Source organism: Acomys russatus, chromosome 27, assembly GCF_903995435.1.
Source record: "Acomys russatus chromosome 27, mAcoRus1.1, whole genome shotgun sequence".
Lineage (NCBI taxonomy): Eukaryota > Metazoa > Chordata > Mammalia > Rodentia > Muridae > Acomys > Acomys russatus.
The window spans coordinates 30,226,482-30,252,051 of record NC_067163.1 but is presented as its reverse complement, the minus strand read 5'-3'; the positions used below and the strand labels follow the sequence as shown (position 1 = coordinate 30,252,051).

At 44.9% G+C, this 25,570-nt stretch overlaps 2 protein-coding genes across 5 annotated transcripts in view; one reads left to right on the top strand and one right to left on the bottom strand.

Moving 5' to 3' along the window:
* The window catches only part of Mtus1 (microtubule associated scaffold protein 1), a 94,871-nt gene extending 83,769 nt beyond the window's left edge, over positions 1–11,102 (top strand). For all 4 annotated transcript variants that reach the window (XM_051169635.1, XM_051169634.1, XM_051169636.1 and 1 more), the window contains 7 exons: positions 104–318; positions 1,497–1,602; positions 2,556–2,629; positions 2,735–2,830; positions 4,812–4,928; positions 9,517–9,614; positions 10,538–11,102. In XM_051169635.1, coding sequence (XP_051025592.1) covers positions 104–318; positions 1,497–1,602; positions 2,556–2,629; positions 2,735–2,830; positions 4,812–4,928; positions 9,517–9,614; positions 10,538–10,751 — 920 coding nt within the window. In that variant the 3' untranslated portion in view covers positions 10,752–11,102. The remainder of the gene's footprint in view (positions 1–103; positions 319–1,496; positions 1,603–2,555; positions 2,630–2,734; positions 2,831–4,811; positions 4,929–9,516; positions 9,615–10,537) is intronic.
* Positions 11,103–13,367: 2,265 nt separating this feature from the next.
* Pdgfrl (platelet derived growth factor receptor like) overlaps positions 13,368–25,570 on the bottom strand; it is a 50,059-nt gene continuing 37,856 nt past the window's right edge. The window contains exons 3-6 of the mRNA XM_051169640.1: positions 24,737–24,888; positions 18,665–18,958; positions 15,293–15,432; positions 13,368–13,851 (exon numbers count right to left, since the gene is read on the bottom strand). Of these exons, the coding sequence (XP_051025597.1) occupies positions 13,663–13,851; positions 15,293–15,432; positions 18,665–18,958; positions 24,737–24,888 (775 nt within the window). The 3' untranslated portion in view covers positions 13,368–13,662. The remainder of the gene's footprint in view (positions 13,852–15,292; positions 15,433–18,664; positions 18,959–24,736; positions 24,889–25,570) is intronic.

The following is a 25,570-nucleotide window of genomic DNA, read 5'->3' as shown; positions in this document are numbered from 1 at the left end:
TGCCTCCAGAGTCATCACAATGGCAGGTAAATGTTGTCTGTTTCAGACCATTGAACACATGTAAAGGTTCTCCCGCCCCCTTTTTTTTAAACACCCTTTTCAGTTGCTGCTTCGAGCACCTGTGAGAAGCTAGAAAAGGCTAGGAATGACTTACAAACAGCGTATGAAGGATTTGTCCAGAAACTAAACCAGCAACATCAGACAGACCGGACGGAGCTGGAGAACCGGCTGAAGGAATTCTACACTGCGGAGTGTGAGAAGCTTCAGAACATTTACATCGAGGAGGCAGAAAAGTATAAAACTCAACTGCAAGAGCAGGTCTGTGCAGCTGGGCTGCTCTGACGTGCTTGTCTGCCCGACTTCTCAGCCACCCCCCGCCTTTTCATTTAACTGGGGAAAGCCTGGGGGATGGATTTCTTTTTCTTACCATGAAGCAATGTTGAGTTAAAGAAGGGGGAAGCAGCCAGGCACAGTGGTACACACCCCTAATCCCAACACGTGGAAAACTGAAGCAGAAGGATTGGAGGCTTCAAGGCCAACGTGGGTAACTTAGTGAGTCCCTGGGTCAAAATAAATACCGATAACACGGCCATTTATGTCCTCAATGACATGAAGGTTTGTGAGTCTCTGGGTTCAACTCCCAGTACCTATCTATCTATCTATCTATCTATCTATCTATCTATGTATCAGTCCTCTACAATCCCATCAGCGAGCTACTTGGGAGAGGCTGAGGCAAGTTGTGAGACTGTCTCAAAGTAAAGGAGGTTCAGATCTGTATCTCAGAGGTTCAGCATGAGCTTGCTAAGCAGGCCTAAGGCTCTGGTCAATCCCTAGTAGGATGAATTTTTTAAAGGGGGGACAGGGGATAGAAGTACCACAAAACCAACCCCCTTCGAAGCATCCTGGCATTTGGCCACTAAACCATTGCTGTGTACTTTTTTTTTTTTGTAAAATACCTTTTTAATAACCCATCTTTCCCACTAGTATCATCAACTCTGTTTTCCTGTGCCCTATTTCACTTGCTTTTGAGTTTAGTGTATGCATAGTGTCTACTATATGCCAGGCGTGTGCTAGGGCCTGATAGTAGAGTGGTCACGTGATAGACGTGGATAGCAGAATGGTCACGTGATAGACGTGGACGGTACGATGGTCACGTGATAGACGTGGACGGCAGGATGGTCACGTGATAGACGTGGATAGCAGAATGGTCACGTGATAGATGTGGTGCTGAAGTGGACCTGTGAAATGTAGCCCTGTGCCTTGAGATGGACTCAGCCAATACCACATAAGTGAACCCTGCCCAGCTTGGACCATCTTTGTTCCTGTGGGGGAGGATGGGTTGGAGCCGTGGGAGGGGCAAGGCCAGAGTGGGCTTGTTCTACACATGTGTTAGCTGGGTGCAAGCCCATGAACAAAGCCCCTTAATATATGCTTCTTTATTTGACTTAGCGCTTTTGCTCTTTCTGGTAAATTATGGTTTTGTTTGTTCCTTACAGTTTGACAACCTAAATGCGGCCCATGAAACCACTAAGCTGGAGATCGAAGCTAGCCACTCAGAGAAAGTAGAATTGCTGAAGAAGACCTATGAAACCTCCCTTTCAGGCAAGGGTGCTTTCTGCTGCTTCATTAGAGACACAAATGGAAGTGTATGATATTTGCTAAAGCGGAAATGACTCATAAAACCCCGTGGCGTTCACTTGGCATTTGTCCTGGTTTCTTTGTACATTGTTCATTATTAGTGTGTACCCTTTTCCCTTAAGGATGCCAGTAATGGTTAGTTATATATGCCAGGCCATTAGGAGACAGGATGAACCTCCAAAGAGTCTAAAGGCCTTTTTGGTGGTGGTGGTGGTTAGTGGTAGTCTCTACTTTAGGTCCTGGGAAGGTCAAGGTGTCAGTTTGTATCAGTGCTGTAAGGAATCCACACTTATGCACTCTTGCACACCGTGGCTCTGGTAAAGAACGGGTGGCATTTGATGGTCAAGGACAGGATCTGTTATTGTGACCTCACCATCATTGGAAAGCTGGAAGTCAAAGGAAAGGAACAAGAAGCCATTTCTTTCAGGACAAAGTCAGCAGTGCCGTTGGGTGACCCCCACCAATCAGCTGCAGCTCACAGTATAGCAAGGGTGTGTGGTGGCTGAGCGACCCTTTGGAGGGACTTCTCCTGAGAGGTTGGGCTGTGTGGAATTAAAGGTGATGGCAGACAAAAGTGGCTGGCTTACATACACATTTAGTAAACATTGTCTTCCTGCTTAATTTTAGATTTCTATTTTGGGGCGGGGGGGCAAGGGCTAGAGCATATTGAAAGGAAGACAGGGCCCCCAGACCAGGGATCAGAAATCTGTCTTCTAAGACCTTGCCAAAAAGCTGTTCTGAGAAGACACTACTTAATTTATAGAATTGCATCTTATGACTGGAAAGTAACATAAGTCATACCTTGTCTGTATACGTCAGGTTCTGGAGTCGTGATTTCATAGGGTGTTATTACCTTAAAACATACACGCACACACACACAAACAAAAACAAAACAAAACAAAACTTTTTCTTTCCAGAAATCAAGAAAAGCCATGAAATGGAAAAGAAGTCACTGGAGAACCTCCTTAATGAAAAGCAAGAATCGCTAGAGGTGAGTAACTCCCTCCTGGCCATGACCGATGGTGTGGACGATGCCTCTGCGCGCCTGACATCCTTTTCTGGTGTCTGATGCTCCACGTGTTACTGTTTGTTTTAGAAACAAATCAACGATCTGAAGAGTGAAAACGATGCTCTAAATGAAAAGTTGAGATCCGAGGAACAAAAGCGAATCTCAAGAGAGAAGGCGAATTCGGTGAGTTGTGCGTCCGTCTGCTGCCGCTGGGTTTTGCTCCTTTCTGCTCAGGTGCCATTTCTAATCCATCAGTTCCTCAGCAGCTGGAGAGATAACGGAGGCTTGCAGTGTTTTATTTTAATTGTATAAAACAATTTTGTTCACTGTTTTTTTTTTTTTAATATCTCCAAAAGTGACATGAAGATCAAATCCAGAGGACTAAGCAAATATCTATGGGAAACTGAGGAAAGTGTACATAACCATAGCTTTACTATTATAATGTATTCATGACATTGTGTGTTAGTCACTAGCATCTAAATTCCAGGATGTTTTTATCTCCCTGAGGCCTGCACTTATCCACAGTCACACTCTCCAGTCTCCCAAAAGGCCCCTGTCCCGAGTAAGCCCCCCCCACCCCCGTTATACCTTCCATTTCCATGGATTTGCATGTCTGTAATATTCTGTGTAACCATGTGATACATAGCCTTTCACAATTATCTTTCTCACTTGGCCTGATGTTGTCAGGTTCACCCCTATGGCAACATGTAGCTACTCATCATTTTCGATGGATGAGTAATGTACATATATACTACATGTAGGGAAGCATTCATACATACAAAATAAAAGTAATTTGTAGAAATTGACCAGAAATTATGTGGTTTTCCTCAAATGAATATGAGGGGAGTCCCCAAAAGCCGTGTTTAAAAGGACCACACGGAATTTTATTTTTGAAGAGCCTGAAATTACAGACACATGGATCATCTCTGTTTTGACCCATCTAGGTCTGGGGCCTTTACTGGCCTTTACAAAGCAGGTTATTTGACCCACAGAACACGCTTTCTTCTTTTGGGAAGTAAAGAGTTTGAAGAGTGGGATAAAGCCAATCTAAGACCTTGATTCTCCCTCAGGGTTCCTCCAGAAGGAAAGGGAGTTTTTGATCATCTAAACCATTGAATTCTGTCTAAGGGACTTTAAGTCAACATCTGGCCAATAGGTCATATGTCGATCTATATGTATATGCATATATTCACATACATATATGTATATAGGTCATACATATATAGGTCTGTACATGTACATATGCATACACAATATGTGTATGTATATATATTCATATACTTATATATAGGTAGATATAGATAGAGCTGATTTGTATCAGATAGCTCAGTTGAATTTCCATTAGTCAAACAAAGAGTGGGGGTGTGAGGATCTCCATGGTGGTATCATAGGTGTCCACCCATAGATATTTTAATTTTTCCTCAGTTATTTAATATGAATGCTTGTTTTCAATATTATGACCAAAGTCTTTGAGGTTAAAGTGATGCTAATTCTTCATTTCAACTTCTTTGAAACTGCTATGAGAAGTTAAGCCACACATGGTGACTCGCCCCTATAATTCTGACACTTGGGAGGTTGAGACAAGAGGATGGCCACACAGTAAAGGCCATACTGGCTATGTGAGTCCCAAGTCAGCCTGGGCTATAGAATGAGACCTTGTCTCAAAGCAAGACAAACACACACACACACACACACACACACACACACCAGAAACATACATTTAGCAGGCCATAACAGTGTATGCTTGCCGGGCATGGTGGCACACGCCTTTAATCCCAGCACTCGGGAGGCAGAGGCAGGTGGATTGCTTTGAGTTCGAGGCCAACCTGGTCTACAAAGCGAGTCCAGGACAGCCAAGGCTACACAAAGAAACCCTGTCTCGAAAAACAAAAAAACCAAACCAAACAAACAAACAAAAACAGTGTATGCTTATAATACCAGCAATAGGAAGCTGACGCAGGAGGATTATTGTAAATATCAAGTCAAACTGGGTTTCAAAGCATGACCTCATGTTTTTAAAAAAAAAAAAAAAAAAAAAAAAGCAAAGGAAGTACCTTACTACCCATTTCTCTAAGCCTCATCAGAGAGTCAGTATATCAAGAAGTTGAGACTGTGTAATATGTGACACAAGTCGGAACAATTACCTTGGTGTGTTTCCTTCCAGAAAAACCCTCAGGTCATGTATCTGGAGCAAGAGCTAGAAAGCCTGAAAGCGGTGTTGGAGATCAAGAACGAGAAGCTGCATCAGCAGGACATGAAGCTGATGAAGATGGAAAAGCTGGTATGTCTCCTTCCAGATGGTGGTGTGAGCACCTTCCACGCGTGTGCACGTGTGCGTGTGCACGCCGGACGGTGTTACCTGGGGAATTGGAGCGCAGAGCTCAGAGCTTTAGTAGAGCTAGCATACTTAAGGATATTTGAAAAACACACAAAAAGGTCAGAGTTACATTTTCTTTTCCAGATCTAATTCATTGATTCTTTGCTGCCTTCAAGAACACTTTTTTTTTTTTTTTAATGAAATGCATATAAAGCAGCATTTGGCTTTGGAAAAACTATAACAAACTAATAAGGTTCACATTTCAATAACCTGAGGATCTTCACTTGCCTAGTGAAAAATTTTAAATACTCTAAAGCCAATATTCTAACGTACCACGCACTCTGGATAGGAGGACAGTCAGATATAAGAATTGGTCTCATTGACACAGTATTATCTAGGAGAATTCCTTACCTTTTTAAGAATTGAAATATGACTAAAAATTGTGTCATTGATAAGATTAGCATTGTTGAAAGCCCGTGAACAGAACTTGAACCTACTCTGAGCTGTGTTTGAGGGGCGTGCCCTCATGTGTACCGACCGTCAGCCTTGGGGGCCAGCCCTGAAACGCAGCATCTGCTAACCAGGACACGAACCAAGCCGGCAGCAGTTGATCTGTCAGCAGCTTACGTGAGCCTGGCTGTTGCTGTACTTTGCTCCCAAGTGCCAGCCACCTAGTGCTGCCTGTCACTCCTCTACTCAGTTTTGGGTGACTCACCACTCCTTGAAGAAATGTCTGATTCCAACTAGACCAGCCCTGAACAACAGGGATCTCAGAGGTTGCTCTTATCTGTCTGGCTTTTTGTTCGTTTGATGCGTGGGGATTTGGCTTAGTTTGGTGTTTTGTTTCCTAGAGAAAAGTAACTGCCTTTTGCGGGAGGTAACTTCACTTTGTCAGGAAATGTCAAGTTGGGGCGGGGGCGCGGGGCTCCTTTTTTTTTTTTATACACAATGGAGTTTTAATGAGCCATAATGAAGAATGAAATTTTGTCATTTGAAGAAATAATTGATGGGATCAGATTATCATAGTAAGTGAAAGAAGCCAGACCCGGAAAGACAAATATCATTCTCTCTGATATGTGGAAGGAAGCTGGCTGATGAACAGGCATATGTGACATGAGACTAGGGAAGAAATAGGAAGAGAATGCAGTCTAGCAAGGGAGACGGGAGTGAGTAATGGAAGGCAGGTACAGTCAAAGTACATTATGCACTTGGGCAAAAATGTCATGACGCTCATTACTGTGTAAAGGAAAAAGATACATAGTGGCCAAAGATACTTTTAAAAAACTAATCAGAGGAACCAGCCATTTTTAGCAGTCAGTGCTTCTTATACTCTGTGTCCACTATGATCAGGTTGGTCATTTGGCTGTTCGGATTTAGCTTGTGGCTCGTGTGGGACTTAAGGTCACAGAGCGCCTCACTCCCACGCTGGTGGTTGGCAGGCTGCTGGGTTCAGGGGCCCCCCTCCTGGAATAAGTGGCTTCATAGGGGTGATGGGAGCATTTCTCCCTGTGGGCATTGCCCCTGGTGGATGCAAATCTGGTATAAAAGGCACCGATCAAGACTTTACGTTGGTAATGTCCTATCTGCCCTAAAGTCCTGAGACAAAAGTTGGGATGCCAAACGGCCCTGACAAATTGAGAGCCGCCGCTGCCATCTAGTCTGTGGACAAACTGAAGGTGAGGGCTCGCTGTTGGTGATTTGACTGCAGTCACAACAAAGGCCCCCATGGTTCAGCTGCCTGCCTCCATCGATGACAGTGACCTGAGTGGGTACCAGGCATATAATAGCTCAGCCACTGTTTTCCATGAGTGGAACCAGCTTGAGTCCGTCCTTACAGCTTCTGGTTGTCACGGTTCACGATGAAGCATAACGTCTCCCAAGCCATGAAGGACTTCTCCCGACTGACACTTTAAGTCCAGCCCAGTTCCAGTTTGAGGGGAATACAGCCCGTCTATACTGTGGGCGTCAGAATGCGAGCCAATACATACGTCCAGCTGGGGCTCTTCATCTCTGGCCAGCTTAGAGGTACCAGAAGTACAGGAAGTTTCTTCTTTTTTCTTTTTTTAAAGGAATGCAAGAAACTCCTAGTTGTTAATAGGCCTGACCCAGTACACACAGCACATCTTGGCAAAGGTCATCCGGTGACACCTGCTCAGCAGGCAGGCAGTGATGACTCAGGGAGCTCTGTTAATAATACGCTGTTCCATCTTCCATCCGTGCATCCGGTCCTATCAGGAGGTCTCAGATGATAAACTTACCTGCTATAAAAGTACAAACATTTTCATTTCTATCGAGCCACGATATCTATTTTATGTCCCAATCAACAGACATCATCACAATGTCAGTTGGCATCACACTGTTGTTTACATAGGAGGATGGGTTGCTATGACAATGGGTACACTCATTGCCACTGCTGTGTTGTGTGCTTAGGAGCCCCAGGCCTTCAGAGAAGTTAGAGCACTCGGCACATTAGGGTTCTGTAAAGGAACAGAGCTGACACGATGATTTATGATAAAGGAGGATTTGCTCTACCTATTGGCTTGCATGAGCTTAGAGTAGTCCAGCCATGACTGCAGGAGAGGCTGAGCACGTGGTCATTGGTCAACCCGCAAAGCTGGGTGCCTCTGAAGTTCCAGTCTGGCGCCAAAGGCTGCAGGGACTCCCGGAGAGCCCAGGGTGGATCATCAGTCCACACTGGGAAGCCTGAAGAAGCTGCGTCTAACGTCAGAGACAGAGGCAGCAGTAGCGGCAACAGGGCAGATAAACTCCCCCTCAAGAACGAGGGCCAAGCAAGCAAAGCACAAAGTTAAAAGCTTCTTTTTTATGTCCTTGTGGCTGAGTCGCTACCAGACGGTGCTGCCCACATTTAGGCAATCAAGCCGATCCTCCCAGAGGCATGCCCACGGGCCAGCCTGGTATCAACAGCCCTTCATTGAGGCTTTCTTCCCAGATAATTTTAGCATGAAGAAATTGTCTAAGGAAGACAGCCTTGCTCTGCGAGATAGGTCTGCCCATGGTTAGCTCTATGACGATAAAGGTCAAGATTTTACCTTTATGAAGTGTTGAGCCGGGCATAGTGGCACACGCCTTAATCCCAGCACTCAGGAGGCAGAGGCAGGCGGATCACTGTGAGTTGGAGGCCAGCCTGGTCTACATAGCAAGTCCAGGACAGCCAAGGCTACACAGAAAAACCCTGTCTCAAAAAACAAAACAAAACAAAAAAAGCAGCAGCAGCAGCAGTGTTGGTGGACTAATATTTTAAGGCCAGTTGCCACTGCTTTTAATCCCAGTTTGTGTTTTTATCTTGAAATGCTTAGAAAAAAGCATTTGTTTATTTGTTTATTTATTTAAGCATTTCAAGGTGCCCCAGAGACACTTTTTTTTTTTCTATTATTATTCTGTAGTTTGTCTACAAAGTTATTTCCTCTGACTGGCTTGTTGCAAACATGATCTGGACACAAGGATGTCTTAAGAACAAGAATTCCACCCAGACACTGTAATTCAAGCCGAGGAGCCGTACTCAGCGGCCATGGCAGGGACTTGGGGTTAATTTTGACCCTGTGTTAATTCTGAGCTGTGATGTCACAAGTAAGAAACCAGTCCTTAGGAAAGTGAGACGAGATAGGATCAGCTCGCCGCCACATCTGCAACTAAATGCCTTTGCAGATTTTATGCTTTAATCTCTTGACTGATCGGCTTGTGAAAGTTAAGGCTGGGTCCACCAGCAGGACAGAAGCTGACCTGAGCTGAGCAGGGATACATTCTCTAGTTACTTTGCCCAATGTGCTACAGAGCCATGCTGCCACATGGAGGTAAATACAGAAACTCACCTGGAATAAGGTTCCTGCAATATGGCCAAGACGTATAGGCTCCCTGCTGAAGGTCCCTCCATTCCTTTGTCTCTCCATTTTTTTCTACCTCCCTCCTTTCACCCTAACTTTCCTTCCTTCCTTCCTCCTTCCCTTTTTGTGCATTTGTACAAGAATGCTGTAAGACATAGGAGGTGTAAGGAAATGAGACTGTTATACTGTGGTGTTTGCTTTTCTACCTTAAAAAGAGGCCCAGCACCCACCGCCACCTAGGCATGACACCAGCTCCCAAGGGACATTTTTTTTTTTTTTCGACAAAGAACGTTTATTTAAGGAAAAATAATATCAAAACATTTAAAGACTTTTAAAGCACACCTCAAATTCCAGGCAAAGCGGGCTGGAGGGTGGGAAAAATCATTTTAGTGCGAGCTCCCCATAACAAAGAAGAGATTATCCAACGAGGACCCACCACGGAGCCAAGGGACATTCTTAAAGTGTCACCTGGAAAAAAGAAATCTTTTTATGGGATTAATGAATTTTTTTAAAAAATACAAAAACCTAAATGTTCTGTTTACCTCACTTTTCACTTGCCACATGTCTGTATGAACATGTATGTGTGACACTGCAGTTCGCCTCACTCAACCTTTTGGCAGCTATCCTATATCAGGACTATGCCTTAAAAAAGAAGAGACTTTATTTTATTCACTCATTCGTTTATGCCTATGAACCGTGTTTATTCCAAGGTGGACAACAACACGGCATTGGTTGACAAGCTGAAGCGATTCCAGCAGGAAAACGAGGAATTAAAAGCTCGAATGGACAAACACATGGCGATTTCAAGGTAAGCCACAAGATGCTACTTTTCCTTCTCGGCCATTGAGCATCCACTGTTGCCTTCTGGCCACACTCCGCTGGGCATGTGAGTGAAGCAGATAGAGAGGCCGTCTGTGCCCTTACCAAAGTGCCTAGACCATTCTCCCCGACCCGGAGCTCGCTAACAGTAACGGCGCCTTCAGAGAAGGAGCCATCACAAATGTGAACAGAAAATAGCCCTTCAGTTAAGACAGGGAGAAAAAAAAAGCCAAAGACTCGTGCAAGTGCCCCACTGCCTACTGGGAAATTTCCCCAAAAACTAGAGCTGCCAATTATTACTAATACGACTGTTTATCTGGGTCACGCTTAGGCCTCTGGTATTTGGGGGTTTTGTTTTCATTTTTTGTAGTGCACAGACCTGAGCCAGGGTCTCACATGTTAGGCAGGCCCTCTCCCACCCAGCTATTTGCCTCCCTGTAGTATTTGGGTTTCTCAGCTTAAAAATCTATGGCCTTTTTGCTGCTGGTAGTGCACATCTTCACTCCCAGAACCTAGGAGGCAGAGGCAGGTGGATATCTGAGCTCGAGGCCAGCCTGGTCTACATTGTGAGTTCTAGGACAGCCAGGACTACACAAAGAGAACCTTCCTCGGGGGGTGGGGGGGGGATCAAAAACCTATGACCCTGTGTCTAGTTGATGTCCTTGGGAGAGCTGTTCTTTTCTGAAGGGAGGAGGAGTGGATGAGTGGAGGGGGGAGGACAGGGAGGAGAGAAGGGGAGGGCGAACTGTGGTCAGGATTTGTAATATATGAAAGAATTTAAAAAAAAAATCTATAAACCTGGTTAGGATCCTGTTTACTCCCCCAGAGTAAGTTTCTTACACCTTCAGATTTAAAAGGTAGGAGTTCCCTTTTGACTTGGATTCCACGTGATCTCTGGGTTTTGTTTCCAAGGCAACTTTCCACTGAGCAGGCAGCCCTACAGGAGTCCCTGGAAAAGGAGTCAAAGGTCAACAAGAGACTGTCCATGGAGAACGAGGAGCTGCTGTGGAAGTTGCACAACGGGGACCTGTGCAGCCCCAAGAGATCCCCGACGTCTTCAGCCATCCCTTTCCAGTCCCCCAGGAACTCTGGTTCCTTCTCCAGCCCCAGCATCTCACCCAGATGACGCTTTCCGAACACGGGAGATAGAGACTCTCTGAAGGCTCCTCCGTGCGGCTCTGCGGGACTGACCCTCCCGTGGGAAGGAGAGCTGTGTTAGCTCCCTGGAATTTCCACAGGGTAACTGGAGAGCAGCCACCACTGAACTGCATCAGCCATTTACGAGACGGAAGCTCCGGAGGAAGACTTTTACCTTGGTCCAAAAGCCTCCTCCAAATACAGATTTTTGGAATTGATGTGGACGTAGTTGCACAAAGCACTTACGGAGCGAGGGGATCTTGTTCTTTGCCTTCCTTCACCTAAGCATAGGGGGAAACTCTCAGGGGCCTATTACGATAAAGACTTAGAACCTTTATAATGTTCGTCACCAGAGACACCTTCTTGTGATTTTTATTTCGGTCTGATTGTGGGCAGGGGTGTGTGTGTGTGTGTGTGTGTGTGTGAATGAAATGGGTGTACCGGTGTGTCACGTGACTGTCATAGCCCTCTCTGCTATGTATTGAAAGTCAACAGCTGAGCGTAGCTGGGTCTGTATTAGTCAAGTCATAGTCCATATACACGTGTCAACAAAAGCCATAGAAGAGAAAGCAATAGTTGCTTGAATGACTACAAATTCCTTTGGGCCCTGTGACATGGCAGAGCCAGGCTATGACAGGAAAAGCCTTTTGGTGTGTCAATGTCTGTACATTTCTCTGTTGTTAGTTTTTCAGTGCTCAGCATTGCCAGTTGATACCAGTTTGATTTTTTTTTTTCCTGTAGATTTTTATGAGCCTAATTACTATACCCTGATCCATTTTCTCAGGCTATGAGCAAATGTAGTACCCTAATTTTTCTAAACACAAATCTGTATAAAGAATAAGGGGGCAGTATCAATGGGTGTTTCTGACTTCTTTTCGCGTGAATCTAAGCTCTCTTCACGGAGGTAAACCTCCCCCCTCATGTTACTCTAACCTCAGCCTTGCCTTCCTCCTCCATCTAGAGCCACAGATGCAAACCTTCTGCCTCCTTCCTAGCTCATCCACAGCCGGCTCATCTTTGAGGTGCTGAACCTATTTTGCAAATCAACTAAGTTCTGGATTCGAGAATACAGCTTTTGGAAACCCTTAGGGCAATCCATAAAGACAACAGTCAGCATGCCCTGATGGACAGAAGCACTCCATTGAGCCAGCAATTCCGTGTCTGATAGAACAAAGGGGTCTGCGAGGTAACACTAACACAGGGCCCATCTGAGCATTCCTCCTGTCACTGGACTGTAACAGTCAATGGGTGTGGCTCATGTGCCCCCCCCTTCACACTGCATTTGAATTTCAAAGTTCCATTCCTTATCCCCCCCCCCCATACTCTAAGACTTTGTGAAGGAAGGAGGATAGCTGTGGCTCCCCACCACCCGCCCCATGAGCTTCCCTGTCCATGCCAGCATTGTGACGTCAGCATTTTGTCATCCATGTTCAATGGCTGATCATATAAAACCTATAGTTAGGACAGATTCAGGACACTAGAGGTGGATATTTGAGTCATCGTGGATCTGTACACTGCATAGCTAATTGATATTCATGATGTATGCTTTTTTATCAGTAGTTGCGTTGGAAATCCTCTCTATTCTCCAATAGTTTTATGATGTGTGTAACCTTCCACGTTTGCTTCTGATAAGTAGGAATGTTGCATCACTGACCCCGCTGGAATCTCTCTGCTCCTGGTCCCAAGTTGTTCTCAATGACATTAGCCACAGTTAGGTTATGGTAAAGGGTCATTGATTACTTGCCATCCTTCATTTCATTTAGATATCTGGGAACTCAATCTTACAGAAATTAAAATGCCTTTAGAGGTTAAAAGAGAAGATAGGAAACAAAATAGAGAGCTTTTAAGGTTTTTGTTTTAAGCCAAATGTTTTATATAGGATACAAATTGATGACACATCATTAAAAAATGTGGATGTGTGAACAACTGTAGTCTATAGTGATGGAAAGTGTGTTTTACTTTGATCAAATAAATAATGCTGGAATATTCAATGGAAGAATGGCATACTTCACTCTTCAAGGTGTTATGATACGCCCACCCTTTCTCTTTACTCAGTCAAGTCAGGTCTCCTATGCTTCCCTCCCCGCCTTACACAACTTCCAACCCAATGCCAAAATTTGTTGTGGCTGAAATTGGCTCACACAGCTTGAGTTTAACATTGAGTTTTTCAAAATCTAAATACTTGTATCAGAGAATTAAACTTTGGCCAGCTCTACTGTATGGCATAAGAAAATTGGAACTGCTGTGGTCAAAGTACATTTAAAGACATGTCTAGCCAAAGCTGAATCGTCTTTAATCTGTTCATCTATGTTATGTTAAAGGCTTAACTGTTAATAATGTATATTCAGTTCTTTTGAATAGAAGAATTTTAAAGTAGTAATTTCGGTGTGCCAATTTAATATAAAAAATATGTGATTTTTTGATACCTTTATATTAACTCCCATTAGCTTTGATAAAGTGACGTCTAAGCATGTGAATCTTGAGTTGTTGCTTGTAAGCAGTTGAACTTGGTTCAAACATCCAAACAGAATACTCGGTACCTACCCAAAGATCACTGTCGAGCTTTTCTGGATCTAGAAACTAAATGACAACACATAGCTCATCTTTTATTATTTAATTTTTTTTATAAGTGATTAATACAAAGTTGACATGTTTTCTTGGTATAAAAAACTAGAAACATGTCTGTAAGTAATCAAAATTCACACTTTCTGTTAAAGAACAGAAAAGTTAACACTGTTAATAGACTAATGACTTCCTTTTAATTTGGATGTCTGTCTGACCCACAGGCAGAGGTTGGCCTCCCACAAAGCACGCACACACGCGCACACACCCCCAAAAGCACCTTGAAGCTGTGTATGTAGATGGGCATCCCATCAGTTCACTGTACTTGCCTTTCCAAGTCAGGAAAACTCAACAGTGGTAGCTACTGTAGTCTGTCCCTGGAGATTCTGAGCCGTGCATATGTAATAGCCTGCATCAATGGTCTCAAAGTCTTCAATGGTAATGACACTCTGGGAGATTCTTGTGGTATGTCCCAGCCCTCTGTGGATCAGTCTCCAAGTGTCTTGAATGGTCACAGGCCTCTCATCCTGTTTAAAAATGTCACACAGACTGACACCAGGGCGACAAGCTGCGTCCCTGTGCTCCCATCCACCCGGTCCATTCTTGCATTCTCGAATGCAAAGCACAAGCTCCCTGAAGACTGTCTGGTACCCTGAGATCATAATCATTCAAGCCCGCATTTTTCCAAGTGGGGTCTTGAATTTCAGGATGCTGTTTTGTGATTTCTTTCTGCTCTTCATACCTAAAATGGTTTATTTTGGGGGCCTCTAGAACTGGTCTTAAGCATAAATACATAGGCAGAAGTTTTTTCATTGTATCATCCTCATATTGCCCACTTTCACTGCCAACTGGCTCTTATTCATGGAGCTTAAAGTCAAAAGCCCAAGGCATAAGCTGTGCAAGGGAATAAGAGCTCTGCTTTCAGAGAGGCAGGAAAGTAATTAGGCTAATGCTCCCTGAGACTACACAGGGAGGCAAATTGTACCATGGAAGGCTAAGATAATGCCCCAGACAGCATGAGTGCCTGTTTTAGAAGATGGCCACTTTTAAAATCTATTCCATTGACAGGAACAATGTTTTCTAAATTCACTTTAATAAGGGTAATTATTGTTTTATTTAGTAATATTATAGCAGCAATGTAAAAGGTCATTCCATTGAAAAGTAAGAATGCCTAATTGTGACAATGTGTGAACAATGTTTTCTAAATTCACTTAATAAGGGTAATTTTTGTTTTATTTAGCAATGTAAAAAGGCCATTCTATTGAAAAGCAAGAATGCCTAACTGTGACAATGTGTTTAAAACAACAACAAAAACCTCTAGCATCAGGATGCTGGAAAGAACTGCCCTCTGGGGACCATCATTTTCCACCTATCACAGGCTTAGCTCAGAGCCTTGGCTACCTTGCATGTCTTGGGAGACCACATCTCCTCTGGCAACAAAAGTGGTGGCAGAGCTGTTTATTTTGGTGAGCAGAACATGCACGGAGGCTGAGGACACTGTGCTTTTTCTTTTATAGAAGTCTACTTTTAAATGGGCGCTGACCTCACAGCACCTTGTGTTTATATGCCCACTTTGAGAATGTCTGCTCCAAAGCTTTTCCAGGCCTTGTGTGTGGGATTCTTGGCCTGCCAGTGCCTCCCACCCAAAGCTTTGTGCCTTGTAAAGGGTCCCTAGAGCAGCCTGTGGTGAAGACTGAAGTACAGATGCAAGTAGTCTGGGCCGTTCATGCCACAATCCCTAAGTGGGAGCAATGAAACATTACACATAAAACGGCATCCTGAGTGAATTGCCTGATAGAGCCATCTACTTTCCCCCCTTTTCTTTGGAACAGTATATTTTGAAGTAGACTGAAGCATCTCAGAAGACAAGCATTCCCGGGCCCCTACCTAATCCTAAACCTTATATGGACTCTATCACTAAGTGATGGAAGTTAAAGCTGCTGGCTGAGGCTGGGATGTGGTACTTACCTTCTGTCCAGGAAAGATCCATCGGAATTCTACCTCAACATCAGGCTCCCCCAGGACAGTACAGAGTACACTGATGTCATCCCCGCCTTTCACTTTGTTGGAAGAGGCCACGATGGTGGTTGATGGAGGGCCACTGGGAACTGGGAACAAGCAAGGGACAGAATAATGAGACCCAGAACTGATGGTAAGACAGACAGACATAAAAGCCAGGCGTGGTGGCGCACGCCTTTAATCCCAGCACTCGGGAGGCAGAGACAGGCGGATCGCTGTAAGTTCGAGGCCAGCCTGGTCGACAAAGTGAGTCCAGGATGGCCAAGGCTACACAGAAAAACCCTGTCTCAAAAAACAAAAACAAAAAAACCCAAACAAAAATGACAGACATTCTCTCCGGAAAGAGGAAACCTTTCCTCTACCTTCATGAGGCTAACGCTAGCATGCCCCCTTTGATTGCTTTACAAAAGTGGTTCTCAACCTTCCTAATGCTGTGATCCTTTTTAATTCCATTCCTCAAGTTGTGGTGACCCCCAATCTTAAAATTATTTCCATTGCTACTTCATAACTGTAATTTTGCTGCTGTTATGAATCATAACATATATAGCTGTGTTTTCGGATGTTCTTAGGTGACCCCTGTGAAAAGGTCATTCAACCTTAAATGGGTCACGACCCACAGGTTGAGAGACACTGCCTTTAGAAGCTGCCTCTATCTCTTTAATCCAAGCTCTCCACCCCCATGTTTGTGGTCAGGGAAGGAGTTAAGCAGGGTTATGGGAAGACATAAAAGTTATGATAATGGGGGCATAATATTAGGGAAAGAATAAGTGAAGAGATCCTGGCTGGGTAGAGATGGGCAGACAGGTATGTGACCTCCATCCTCAGAAGAGGCCCAAATCATGCAAATAAGAAAAATGTTTGCAGGGCAGCACAAGTGCTACTTGTGTTTTCAGTAGAGTTCCCTTATATCATAACATCTTAGAAACATGTCTTTGTTATAGTCCAGCCACTTAGTGGGCAGTTTTGATGGCAGCCATTAGCAGGGAGATGTGCTATGACCTGGGACTACAAGAGCAAGGCAGACAGACGGCGGACTGAGCTCTTCGAGCCTACGTGGTAGCAGGGTACACAGCTACTACGTGGGCAATTGTAATGCTTCACTTGAGCTTTGAGGGAGAAGCCCAGAGTGAGCCTCAAGTTCATATAGACTGAGAACTGGACCAGCAGCTAAACTCAAGTCTCCGCTCTGAGCTAAAAAGGCACAGGTAGATTCCAGAGCAGTTTGTGAGGTCAGATGAGGTGACTCAGAGTAGAGGACAGCACAGCCTGAGTAGTGAGGCTGGCCATGCCAGGCCTGTCAGGAATTCGTGTTTCTATGGGTAAGAACTTGCTGAACTGTAGTCAGCAACTGTGCAGAAAATGGGATGGAAAATGAGGGGTGCACATGGGAGGAAGGTATTCTCATTAGCACTAGCCAGAGACGATCGTAGCTTGAGGCATTGGAGAAGGGATTAAAAACAGTAAGATCTGACCCTGATGTAATGAAGTCTAAAGGGTTGGAGGAAAATGGGCTGGACTTCTGTTGTGGCCATTCACACCAGGTGAATGATGAACTCCTCCTGAGGAGGAGGGGGGGGCCACGGGTGAACCATGCCTGCAGCATGGTATTGAGTTCACTGCTGGGCATGGGGGTGTGGGCAGTGGGGGTGTGTTGAGGGTCCTCTGGGGCACATTACTTGGACATTATGGTCCGTGCCTCACAGACCTGGGCCACGGATGCACAGTTAAGAAATCATCAGTTCACAGCTGTGTGTAGGAATAAGCACTTCCACAGAGATCAAGGCATAAGAAAGAAGGGCACCTTACATACTCCCCACATTTAGAATCTAAAGATGGTAGAGTGTTTTTACTTTTCATGATGCTCCAGGTTCAATCCTCAATTCTGCCCCCCAAACAAAAGAAAGTGCAAAGAGGGGCTGTAGAGATAGCACATACGGTTTTTCTGGAGGACCCAGCTTTGATTGCCAGCACTCAAGCCGTATCTCACAACTGACGGTAACTCCAGTCCTGAGTGATTTATTGCCCTCTTCTGGCCTCTTTGGGAACTGCACACATTTGACCTCTACATAAATGGAGACCCAAACATCCATTCATATAATAAATTGCCATTTTAAAAATTAACAGTGTTATTGTTAATAAAATCTCAAAGAACTTGAAATGCCAAGTGAAAAGTTTCCAAGGTCAAAGGATTTCATGCAAAAGAAGTTGGGTCTAGTAGGATGGCAGGCATTATCTGTTGGATGTAATTGGACTCCTGATGTCTCTGGCAAAGGTTGCAGAGACTCTTAGAAATAGAGTATTAGAGTGTTAGAACCCAGGGCCCACTGAATAAGTCCCTCAGCAGAGAGTAGAAAGAATTACTGAACCCCCAATTCTAATTTCTGAGAGCAGCTTACTTGGGAGATACACCTCTCTCCCCAGGGAGTACCATTGCTGTCAAGAAGTTTACTACAAGGCTCCCCACCCCTCATCAAGGTAAGTGTTCTCAGACACAAAAGATATTTGGGGTGGGGGTGGGGCTGCAGTGCAAAAGGAATCACTTCCTGTCCTCATTTTCAGGGAAGAGAGTGGGGCAGTGTCTCCAGGAAGTCAGGAGGCTGTGGTGAAGCTTGTCAGGGAAAGGCAGTGCTAGAAGATCTGCTCATTAGCCGATCCCCGTGGCATCATCCACATGGTAGAAAAGCCTTGGTACAGATGTGAGAGTTGTGGGCTGCAGAGAAGACAGCCTATGCTGGGAGGCGGAGCTAGGGATGGGACCTGGTAGTTCCTACACCCGACCAGTTGTGGTTGTTGACATGGTTCAAGTTGTGACTGATAGGAGGGTAGAATGAAGGTGGCTGGTGAACAAGCTGAGGGTTTTAGGTAGACACAGAAGCGGCACCCAAAATGCAACTGCAAGAAGGACAACTATGAGATGGATGTCGGGGAATGAGAGGAAAGGAAATGAGAACGCTAGTGGAACCACAGCTGGCAACTATGGAGGAACAGAGACCTCTAATAGAGGGTGACAAAACAAGGACCAGGAGCTGGAGTGGATGGTGATGCTAGGAGATACTTGCTTAAGGCAGAGAGGCTGGCAAGGGCTGACGGGCTCTAAGGGGAGACTGAGGACATAAGGGATTGGACAATCAAGCACAGGCAAAAGGAAGGAAGGACGTAGAGCTGGGGAGATAGAGAGGCTGGGCCAGAGGCTGGGCCAAGGAAGCAGAAGAGTCTCTTAGTGAAGTCGAGGAGCCTGTAGAACAGCATCCCATGTCTTTGTAGTTCCCTCCTGAGCAGCAGGCAGCGACCATCTAGGTTGAGGGATGAAGGCAGACTCACCCTCTACATAGAGCAGCTGGTACTTGACGGAGATCTGAGACTTGTCCCCAGCTTGGGCTTTGCAGTAGACCACCCCCTGGTGATCAGAATGAGGCTCGAGGTACACAAAGCCTCTCTTCACGTCATAAATAATGTCTGTCCCATTGGCAGGGATTTCTCTGGCGGGAAACTCCCTGTGAAGCGTGACTTTGGCTGATGGCGCTGTCACTCTGCAAGGAACCACAGCCTGTCTGTTCCGGTTTAGGTAGACGACATCAAAGTAACTGGGAGAAGGGACAAACAGCTCTCCTTTCTCTGCAGAAGGGAAGACACGGGATTAGTGACTGGATAAAATGCAGTGAGGGTGCCTTAAGGATCCTTAAAACCAGCACAAAGATGAGATGATACTGACAGTGGACTCAGCACACTGGCTCTCTATGCGAAGGTTGGGTTAAAAAAAAAAAAAAAGGCTCGGTAGGGTGTTGTTTTGCACTTTTGCATCCTGCTATAATTTAGATGTTGACTTTCTCTAGATGTCCTTGAGTTGAAGACTTGGTTATTGGGAGTTACTGGGTATTGGTGGAAGGGCTTTAGGTCAGTAGAAATGTGCTCTTGAAGATATTTGTAAGACATTAGCCTTCTCTCTGTGTCTGATTCCTGATAGTGACACCTGTCTCAACACAGGACCAATGACACCAGGTCAGATGATCATGGTCTTGAAACGCCAGAACTTTCTTCTTAGTAAATTACTTGCCTTAGGTGTTTTATTATAGCATTGGAAGGGGAACTTACCAACTTCCCCCATCTCCATAAAAGAAAGCAAAAAAGATGTTATTTCAACTCACATCAGAACCATGGTTCACACTGAGGAAGCAAGGAAGAAGACAGATTTCCTTAAGTTAAAAATAGAAATGAAAATTTAAAAAGATTTTACTTTTATTTTTGTGTGTATGTGTGTGTGGGGGGGGGAGGGGGGGTTATTACATACATGTGAATGCCTGCAGAAGCTAGAAGAAAACACTGGGTTCCTCTGGAGCTGTAGTTACCAGCCATTGCGAGCCTCCTGCTATGGGTGCCTGAGTTTAGAAACTCAGGTACTACAAAGCAGCAAGTGCTCTTCACTTCTGAGCCATCTTTCCAGGCCCACCAGAAACAACCTTAAGACCCTGAAACACTCTGCTTCCACATGGAGAATGACCCTCAGAACCAAGAGCCGGAAACTGCTGTTTGGAAGCCACTTCTTATATAGTGGGAGGTCCTGGGGAAGGCTTACCATAATGACATCACTGTCTTCACACCCAACACAGAAGATAGAGCATATGCTAAGGCTAATGGAGGGGGCTGGGACAGGGGCAGAGGAAAACCTGCTGGTCTCAGGGCTGGTTTCTACTTGGCTATCACGTAGCTGGGGACTTTTACCCAGCATTGCACACAGACACAGACACACGGACACACACATACACACAGAAACACATCCTCTACAATGCACCGTCTGATTCTTTAACTCCTAGATGACATTTCTCTCTCACAGAAAGGGAATAGGCGAGAACTGGCTTACTCACAGCACCCCTAGGGCAGCAAAAGACGTTTGGGTTGGACTTTTGGGGGCACGTGTGTCTGTTGTTTAGTTTGGCGTGACACATTAAATCCTTTATTTTCTTGATTGTTCTGTAAAGGGCTATTATAGTAATTACTGAGAGAACTCTCGGGGGCAAATGCCATTAACACTTATTAAATTGTTTCCTGTGTTTCCCTCACAACGTTCTGAAGCAAGCAATTATTCTTGGCTTTCTCTTTCTCCACCCTTCCATGTCACCACTGTATGACAATTCACATTGGGTGTGTGATTCCTGGAAACAGCATCAAGGATCTTCAGGGTCAGAAGTTCTTTTGGTCGAAGGACCAAGTTCAGGAACACGGAAATGCTTTGATGGGAAGGACTGCCTTAGTTCAGAAGATCCTCATCATTGCCAGGCTCTACACTAACCAGACTGCGTGGTTTTGTAAACTGACTTTCAGACTTAAACCAGGGGTGCCTTCCTGATGTGTCCAATATCCTTGTTCAGACAGAAAAAAATTAGGTAGCCTTGGATGTGTTAATCTCATTGGGCTTTAAAACCCCCTTTTGTAAAGGGTAGCTGAGATTAAAGACATCTTTTAAGTGGCTGAGAGTGTGGCGCAGTGGTAGGGCACTTGCCTGAGATATAGATGGCCTACATTCAGTCCCCAGCACTCCAAGAAAGTAAAGATTAAAACAAACAAGCAAACAAAAAAACCAGTTAACAGAATGTTTTAACTGTAAGATTGTAGAGGCAACTTTTTGTAAGGTTTGCAGAGTAAGTGATCTGCTCCACTTAGCAAAGCTAGTAGAATTGGTGATCAACTTGAATTTCAGAATGCAAAAAAAAAAAAAAAAAAAAAAAAAAAAAACAGTCTTATTCCTGTTGTACAATCCAAGCTTTGGAATAAATGAATCTATATCAGTTGCTTTGAAAATATTTTCATAGTAAAAGGTATAAGGGCATGGCTCATCAGTAGGAAGCTTACTTGACATATGGAAAGCCCTGGGTTCAGTACTCAAGATCATGTGTAAGCACGTGCACACACCCCACACACACACCCATACCCCCCACACCCCCACACACCCCCACACATACCCACACATCCCCACACACCCACACACCCCCACACACACCCACACACCCCCACACACCCACACCCCCCACACACACCCCCACACACCCCCACACACCCTTCTCTTCCACCCTCCCTCTCACAGCAGTAACTTCCATCTTCAAAAAGAAATGTGTTGAGGTTCCTTTAAAAAAAATTATATGTTACATCCCCCCTACAAATGTGCTTGTATCTACTCATGTACCATGTTGCTTTATAAACCAAACATATGGGGCTTTGTGTTTTTAAAAATCAAAGCTAATAGCCTATAACTAAAATACAAATTACGTCACACTCAGTATTTAGCCCAGTGTTTACATATGAAAATCATTGCCTAAGTATCCTCCCACTGGAACAGTGTCCCCCTTGATCTGTCTAGGTGGCAGTTACACATGTCAGTTTCCTTTGGGGACAGTTTATTGAGCTACATTACTTTTGTATGTATGTTATCCTTCAGTGCTAAGAGAGAGGGGGGTGCACATGAGAGCACAAACCTGCCTCCTGGACAAGAGGAAATAAATGTGGCAGTTACTTACTCAGGCGTTACACAGATTAACAACAGGCAGGCACCCCCCGCCCCCTGCAAGAAATTTCACAGTGTTTTCCATCAAACTCTGGGAAACACACAAACATAAGGCATGGCAGATGCTCCTCCCCGTGGGGAGCTGACAAGCATGTGTTCCATGGGATGACTGAGCCAGCACCGGAATCTCAACTTCTGTAGTGGCCAATCTTGGTTTTCCAAAGCCACACACACGTCAACAGACAAAATGCCAAAACCTGCACTGACAGTGCACCTGGACTGAAGCTGAGTTGAGTAAAACAACAACATGATGGTACCACTTCTGTGTCTGTCTGTCTCTGTTTCTCATTTTTCTTTTTCCTTCCTTTCCCTTTTTTCTTTTTTCAACAGGCTCTTATGAAAGTCCAGGCTGGTCCTTCAGCTCACTATGATGCTAAAGTTCTGATCCTCCTATTTTTTCCCTCCTGAGAGCTGAGACAAAAAGCCTGGACCACCAGGCATGGCTTTATTTGATGTTGGGATAGAATAGAACCCAGGCCTTTGTGTGTGCTGGACAAACACTCTACCAACTGACCTACATCCCCAGCCCTGACTTAAGTTACCTCCAAGTTTAAACTGTCATGTTTTAGCCTTCTGTTTTACTTGGGTAAAGCATATCGAGTCTTGTAGAAAAGTTGGGAGAAAGAAGAAAAGGACCTAGAAGTGACAGGAGCTCTACAAGAAGACCAACAGAGCCAACTAACCAGGGCCCAGAGGAGCTTGCAGAGACTGAAACACCAACTATGGACCATGCATGGACTGGACCTACGTCCCCTACACAGATGTAGCCGATGGGCAGTTCAGGATTCATGTGGGTCATCTAGTAAGGGGAGCAGGGGCTGTCTCTGACATGGACTCTGTTGCCTGCTTTTTGGTCATTTCCCCCTGGTGGGGCTGCCTTGCTAGGCCACAGGGGAGGAGAACACGCTCAGTCCTGATGAGCTGGGGTAGGCAGGTAGGGAGGCCTCCCCTGTTCTGAGGAATAGGGGAGGGAGGGATGGGGTCAAAGGGAGGGAGGGTGGGACTGGGAGGAGAGAAAAGAGGGACCATGGCTGGGATGTAAAGTGAATTAAAAAAATTTTTTTTGGAAGTAAAGAAAGATGAACCACATACAAAACTCACAGTGCACCAACAAACCCTAACCTATCAGCCCATGACAGCTCCATTGATCAAAACCTAATGCTTAGGGAAGATGCAGTAGTGCTAATCTTGTCAAAGAATCTTCAGCTTGCGATTTGAATATGAAATTCTTCCTTATCTAGAATAACAAGCTGCTGTTCATCTTAACAGTTTGCCTTTTTCACACTTTGCCATATGGCATGACACAAAGGGCACACATAATTCTGTGTAGCATATCCCAAGATGAAACTATCGTGGGACTTCCCATGAAAACCCATTAGAAATTCTCTGACAGCTGCAACTACTCTAGCGTGTTATCACTCTGTCCTCTAGTCAGCCTATCCTCTCTACTGTCCTAGGAAATGTTCGGGGCAGGATAGCACTGGATTGTGGGTCAGAAAAATGAGTTTGACTCCTTAATATGCTACTACAAGCCCAAGATCACTGAAAGAATCATCTTGCCCTTTTAAGTCTTAGTACCCATATTGGTTCTAAAACAAAGATAATAAAATAGCATTTATTCCTTTCTTTGTGATGTTGTAGGAGGGAAATGAGACACCCGTCCTGGAGAACCGGTATCTTCTTGCCATGGAAGAGGTATTTGAGCAGGAAGGGTAAAATTCATATGCTAATGCTAATGCATTGGTTAATGGCTGGGGTATAAGATCACTGGGTCACAATTCAGTACAGACCTGCCAGGCAGATAGACTCAGGATTTAGACAAATCTCATGAAAGCCTCTGCCCAGACACTAGCAAGGGATTCTGACTTCTCCTGAGATGCATTGTATGACAGTAGCACTGGGAAATAGAGTTTGCAAGATTCCTAAAAGTTGCTCCTGACCTTTGACGCTTACTGAAGAAGCTCATGCCCCATGGCGGGAGCTTTCTGAGGTCCAAGGTGGGACAAGGCTCAGAGCCAGGCTGCAAAAAAAAAAAACCACAGGCTTTGCCTTGTCAATGTATCCTGGGCATCATAGGGAGGAGGGGCTCCCCACTGTGACCCACAGGTTTCCCTGCACCCCTGTTTGTCTCAGATGATGGGACAGGAGCTACAATGTTTAGATGCTTCAGGAACCCTGCGCTGAAGCCTCAGGTTTTGGAACGCAGAAGAACAAATATGAGGGAGTCTCTAGCAACCCACCCTGTTGCTAGCGAGTTCCCAGCAGGAGCTGACCCCAGGCCTGAGGACAATGATAAACAGCCAGCATTCCTTCCTGTGCAGCCCACTAGGAGAACATTTCTATTCCCCACATCACAGTTGAGCAAGTAAACTGAGACGAGGCAAGTGTGGCTGCAGATGCGAGGGTTAAATTGTATTTCATTTTAATATGCAATTATATTTAAGTTCCTATGTGTGTCAAATGGCTGCCCTGTTGGGCACTGTAGTCATAAACCCTGAATTGAATAGTTCTGCTGTGTTCAAATCCCTGTACTACCTGCTCGCTATGAAACTCTAAGAATTGTTCTTAATCTCTCTAAACCTCAAGTTTCACATCTGGAAAAGGAACTCTGAAAATGATATATACATTTACTCCGAATGAATGTCATGTTACTTACATGAAAGCACTTAAGCTCTGAGCCTAAACAATGTAGGCTCTTTTTTTGTTTTGTTTTGGGTTTGGGTTTGTTTGTTTGTTTGTTTTTAGCCCCTTTACTTGGTGTTCTCCATGCAGCAGGAACCCCAGTCTGGAGGCGGCGTCAGCAGGTCAAGGAGTTCTGCAGCGTACCAAACTCCTACCTGCGAAGAAGATATAGGTGGATCCTGTTCTGGTCTCGTCCCTTCTGCAGATGTAGCCATTGCACAGTAGCTCCCAGCAGCTGAATTCACCCGTGTCGGCTGCAGTAGAGTTGACCAGAGTCAGTTGTCCATAGCGTTGATTTTGTTTCACGCTGTAATGTCAAGAGAGGTAGGGGCATCAGGTCAGAGCCCAGCCAGGGGCCTTTCAGGCATGGCTTTCTGCTTTGTTGCCTCCAGATGTAAATGAAACACCCTGGGTGACCCGATGTGACCACTCAGATGGCAAAAATAATCAGAGTGTGTTTGGTGGGTGGAGGGAATAGAGTAGGGGGTGGAGGTGGGGTGGGGGGAGACATGGAAAGAAAAGCTTTTCCTAAAAGGAAATAATAAATAATTATGTTTCCCATCAGAGGAAATTCTCTTTGGCTTCAAGGGCTGGGGTTTCCAGAAGTAAGATTACTGGAGCCCTTAGCATGCGGCCTTAGCGATGCAGCCAAAAAGAGCCCGGAACTGGTGCTTGCTTTCAAAAGAAAACGGGCCAAGAGCACAGCAGTGTGGATGAGAGTACATGGCATTAGCCAATATCTCAAATCTCCTACAGCAGTAAGCTTCAAGTTTAAGCTTAGAACCTTAGAAATACTATATTATTTTGTGAAAAATAGAGCTGGCTTTCTCTGCTAAGATGTGAGCTCCAGATGTGGGGCACACATCCAAAATATTCAGGGCCCTTGGGCTCTCTGACTTTTGGTTTGGGCCCATCCTCCTATTCCTGTTTTTATTTTTATTTTTCTTCTTATCTAGTTGGATGATAAAAAAGGTCTGAAATGCCCCAAT